We start from the raw sequence: 5439 nt of genomic DNA on the forward strand, positions 1-5439 counted from the left end.
TGCCAACACTGGCTGTGGTCTGAGAACCACGCTCACAGATGGAATTTTCCACAATTCCCTGCCACCTCTCCCACCTCTGGCCCCAGTTGGGAACCCTGAGGCTGGGTCACAACCTATTCTAGGCTGTGGGTGCCAGGTGGTAACCATGGCAATGCAGAATTAGAAACTGCTGCCATTTATTGACTGAACTAAGGATTTACACCTAATAAAATTAGATGGAATCCTCCACAATCCTAAATTGAGACCCTGCAGATGAGGCCACAGAGGCTCAGAGAGGTGAAAGAACTGGCCCCAGGCCCACAGTTCACATGCAGCAAAGCTGGCAGATGCACTGGGCCTCCTTGCTTACCCCACCCAGCCTGCAACCTCACCTTCCTCTCCACCTCCCAGCTGCTCATGCCCCCTCCCAGGGCCCTGGGAGAGGTGGGGAAGTGTTGGGTGTGTGTGGACTCTCACTGTCTTCCTACAGGGCCTGGAACTGTGTCGTGTGGTGGCTGTGCATGTGGAGAACCTGATCAGTGCCCACGAGAAGCGGCTCACGCTGCCGCCCAGCGAAATCACGCTGCTCTGACCCAGCCCCCAGCTGCCCTCTGCCAGAAGGCTTGCTGTGTGGCCCCAGGGGAGTTAGTGGGCCTCTTGGGACCAGTGACCTCTGTAAGGGGCTAGAACCTTGGGGGAAATCAAGAGGCAGTAGGAGGGGTGATCCAAGTCTCCAGGAACCTGAGAAGACAAGTCCGGAGCTGGGATGGGATTGCAGCATGCAGACATGGGTCAGACAGCATACGGAACTGACAAAGGCTGCCCTGGTGGAGCCTCCCGCCATATACCCACCGAGGGCCCTGCCCCTGATGCCCAGACATGGCAGGGCAGTCCCACACCAGTGAACTGGATTTTGCCTTTGGTTTACCCAGGTCTGATCCAATCTGCCCCACCTTCACTCCCGAGCCCCTCACATGTCCTCCTTGAGTGCCCCTGCATGCTGCTCAGCTTGGATTCAGGGACCTCGATCATTGCTTTGCAAATAAAAGGTACACCTGGCAACTGTTCCTCCATGGAGTTGCTGAGTGGCTGGAAAACAAGCCTGAGGGTGGGAGGAGTTGGAGGCACAGTTGTGCACGGCACACTGCCCATGGACAGAGCTTCCAGCAGACATCTGTCCTTTCCTCTCCCTACAGACCCTGTGGCCCTACTCCTCGGATAGCCCCAAGCCCTCATATGAGATGGGCCACACAAGGTTTGAGAGTGCTATGGTGGAAGGAGAGAGAAATTCCATGTTGGGCAAGAGAAGGAGAAGTCTGGGAAAGGGCTTCTGGGAGAATGCGATATTGGGATTGGGTTTTGAAGGATGAGTAGAAGTTTACTAGGAATAGATGGAGGGAAATGAACATTCTAAACAGAAAATGGTGTTCCCTCTCTGTCTCTCAGAGCCTCGGACAATACCTAACACAGAATAAGTACTTAAAAATACTTATTACATGAATGAAAGACTAAATGATTCTTGATGGAAAGTGCTGATGCTTTGGGAACTTCTAGAGGGGAGTACTAGGCTTGGGAGAGGCAAGCTGAATAGGTATGTGGGAGCATAACTGGCTAGAGCCACGTCACCAGAGGAAGGACTTATTTCCTCATTGAATACCTATTTAGCAACTACTGTGTACTAGGCAAATGCCAGGCACCTGGAGTTGCTCACAGTTAAATAACTAAGCAGGACAAGACCATGATTAGAAGCCAGGTGTTGGGAAAGAACACTTCAGAGGGAAGAGATGTGCAAGAACCCTGGAGTGGACATCATGGGTGGACATTGCTAGTGGCAAGACTTGAGACAAAGCCAGCAGGGGTGAATCAGGTGAGGCTGCACTGAAGATTTAGGATTTCATACCAAGAGCCATGGAGAGCCTGAAAAGGCTTTTCAGTGAGGGCAAAGGGGTGGGGCAGTCTGTTCAGACTGTACTTTGAAAAGGTCATTCTAACCCCAGAGTGAATGTAGGAGGGAGAGGCTGCTGCAGCATCAGCCTGAAAACACTGGCGTGGGCACAGATGGTAGTGACGGGTGGGGGAGAAGTTGGTAACTCGGGAGATACCTAGGAGGCCCAATGGGCGGGGCTTGGCGGGGAATCCAACTGTCCTGAGAGGGGAGGGTCAAGGAAGAGTCCTTCATACACATGCTTTGGGGCCACCCCACTTCCACTGTGTCTACTTGGCTTCGTGAAGAAGCAGCTCCAAGAGGAGACTGGTGCGAATAGCTGATTTGGGAAGTGAGGGATGTGGAGGAAGGAGCCAGAAAGAGTGCCTTAGCCATCAAGTTTCCCCTGCTGCAGTAGTTCTGCCCAGGTGAGTTTTAGACTTCAGAGTACAAGTTGGCCAGCCCTGCGGGGCTTCTTGAAGTGAGTCCTCCACGTCGCGCTGCTCCAGCTGATGCTCATGGAACGGAGAGGAGCTTCCCAGCCAAACCCTGGCTGAACTGCAGATGTGTAAGCTAGTTAAGTGACTGAGGTCTAAGTTTTGGAGTGACTGGTTACATAGCACTAGATAACCAGAACATCAGGGCTTTTGGATTTCAGGACCTGGGCTGTAGGGTCTTATGTTTTAACACCTGTTTGGTGACTCTGGTGGCATCAGTGAGTTGAGCCCTCATAAGAGGAGGTAACAATCCCCATGAGGCAGAGTAGAAAGTCAGGGGTGGCAGAAGACTCAGGCCTTGCTGTGTCTCCCACACACCCTAGAGGTACTGCACTGGACTTGCCTACCTGGGCCAATACCCAGAAAAGTAGGAACTCCCAAGTAAATGTGGGAAGATCCAGAACAGAGAGTACCCAGCCCTAGAGTTCCCAGCCTAGTATGGGGTGGGAACAATGCAAGAGAAATGTCTGGGGGCATGGGAGCTTGAGACAGTCAGCTGGTGAAGGTTTGGGGTCCCAGATGGGTGTGGCAGAATGTACCATGATATTTGGGTGCCAAAAAGAAACTGGAAGAACCTGACTACTGCCCCTTTATGGGATAGGGGGCTGGACTTGGCCAGGTTCCAGCATCCACATACTCACCTCTGTGGTATCCCCTTGCCTAGGAGTGCCTCCTCCTGCCCAGGACCCACAAGCCTCTTAAGAGAATCTTGCCTTGGTAGTTAAAAGCCCAGGCTATGAAGCCACAGAGACTGGTGTTCAAATTCCACATCCATTTGCAGATTAGCCATGTGGCCTTTTGCAAGTTGCTTGCCCTCTCTGAGCCTCTGCTACCTTCTTTGTAAACTGGAAGCACTGACAAGTGCTTTCAAAGTAGTTATCATTATGTCTGGCATGGGATGCAAATGGATGTCTGGGGTGAAGACTTTTTTTAAAAGCTAATTCTTACCAAGTTTTTACTCTGCTCCAGGTACTGTACATGTACTAACACATTAAATCCTCAGAATACCTCAATGAGGTGGGTACTGTATTATCGCCATTTTATATATGAGGCCCACAGAGGTGCAGCAAGTAACCACTAATTGGCCTAGCCAAGATTCGTATGTCAGCAGGCTGATTCCAGAGTCCCTGCTGTCTCACTGAGTCAGAGAAGGGAGGGCCCTGGCTTCAGAACACAGGAAGGAGTCCATGGAAGCTTCTGGTGGGGTGCCTGGGATGGGAGTGGTGTCGAGGAGTAGGTAAGAGATGATGCTCATTTTCACTTGGATCAGCCTCTGGGAGGGCTTTGTGATTACTGAGGAAGTGAGCCCCTGCCAAGCAGATGTGTGAGTGGAGTCTGATGCCAGTGTTGGAGGGCAGTTAGAGGTAGGTATGGGGCTTTCTGAAGGGCTAGAGCTAAATTGCCCATTATACCAGCAAGGGGACCCTCCCCAGGTGTTCACGTGATTTTGGGCCCAGAGCCCAGGCCACCTGGGCCCTAGCCCTGCCCCCAGGCCACTTTTCACTGCCCATAGTTGCCTTCCTACTGCCACCATCAGTGTCCCACTAGGCGTGTCAGAAAAGGGCAAGGGTCAGATTTACTACAGGCTTCATGCCCACCCTTGGGAAGGAAGGTGGCCTGGTGGGGAGCTTGAGGGTAATGGCCAGGGTCCCAGGTGTTCATGATTTTCCACACTACAGGACCTATTGGCCTTGCCTTGCCAAGTCACTACATAGCAATTCCCAACTCCCAACAGGGACTGTAGGGCCCTCAGTTTACAGACAAGGCCCACACTAGAGGTCAACAATACCCTTTGCTTAATATCCATGACTTCATTTCATCCTCACAGGCACCATATGAGGTGGGTACTAATGTTATTCCATTTTGCAGACCTGAATTCTGAGGTTCAGAGAGGGAAATTCACTTGCTCAGGGTCATACAGCCTGTCACAAGGTCAAGATTCAAACCCATGTCTGTCAGATCCCAAAGTCCCGTGCTTATGCCCTGACAAGCTGGGGGCCAGTGGACAGCGTGCAGAGACACAGAAGCAAATGGCCGGGGAGATGCGGCTGAAGGCAGAGGCCAGATCATGACACCAAAGATGCATCCCATTTCAATGCCAGTCTGGGAAGGCTGCTACAAAGACGTGAGCTGAGCCTCAAAAAATCAAAATGAAGGCAGTGGGTGGAAGGGAACTGACATTTCGGGTGGAAGAAACGGCTTGGGTAAACGCCAGTGGTGTGAAGGGTATGTCTGCAGATCCAGGCAGAGTCAGGGCAGGGCCAGAGCTTAGCGTTCTTGGAGAGGGGAGAAGCAGCAAGGGCGTAAGAGTCTTGAACCAAGGCCTTGAACGCCAAGCAAAGATGAACTTTATGCTGGGAGCTATGGAAGGTTTTCTGGCAAGAAACACCTATCTGTGGACCTGCCCCTGCGCACCCAGAATCCCCACGCCTTTGTTCACGCCGCACACACTTATCTGACCACAGCGCTTCAAACTTTTTGTCTATCAGTCATAGTTCCGCCTTATCTGTGGGCCTACTCGTCCCCTTGAGTTTCTTTCTATCCTTCCCGGAAGAGGTGCCCCTACACCCATCTCTAGCCAAGGGAAGAGCTATGCCAATCCCGACACAGCCCGCGGCTGCGCACACGCCCGCCAACAACCAGACGTGACTCGTGGAACGTCAACTCCTGGCAGAGCTGCGAGCGGCGGCGGCGGGGAGGATGGGTCAGGGAGGTGCCTGTCAATGTGTCTAGTTTCTGCGGCCTTCGGTGTCTTGCTTCAGAGCTGGGACCTGGTGCTTTCGGTCCCCCAGTTTGAGAAGTCTTCGCTGGTTTCATAAATTTCCTTAATCGCTTGAGAGCTTTCCTCCGGTTGGGTCTCCATTCGGGCACTTACTTAGCCACCCATTCACCTTTCTGGGGGACCTAGATACCCTTCCCCCAGCTAATTGTGACGGACACAGTAGCCAAGGCGACCGCCTGATTGACAGGGAAGACTACGAATCAACTTCCGGAAGCTCCCATCTGGTCCCACCTGGCGCGTGTACTGTGGCCCAATGA

At 52.5% G+C, this 5439-nt stretch overlaps 1 protein-coding gene across 1 annotated transcript in view; it reads left to right on the forward strand.

Moving 5' to 3' along the window:
* The window catches only part of MYO15A (myosin XVA), a 50348-nt gene extending 49315 nt beyond the window's left edge, over positions 1-1033 (forward strand). The window contains exon 65 of the mRNA XM_036894065.2: positions 470-1033. Coding sequence (XP_036749960.2) covers positions 470-571 — 102 coding nt within the window. The 3' untranslated portion in view covers positions 572-1033. The remainder of the gene's footprint in view (positions 1-469) is intronic.
* Positions 1034-5439: the final 4406 nt, after the last annotated feature.

Source organism: Manis pentadactyla, chromosome 4, assembly GCF_030020395.1.
Source record: "Manis pentadactyla isolate mManPen7 chromosome 4, mManPen7.hap1, whole genome shotgun sequence".
NCBI classification, from domain to species: domain Eukaryota; kingdom Metazoa; phylum Chordata; class Mammalia; order Pholidota; family Manidae; genus Manis; species Manis pentadactyla.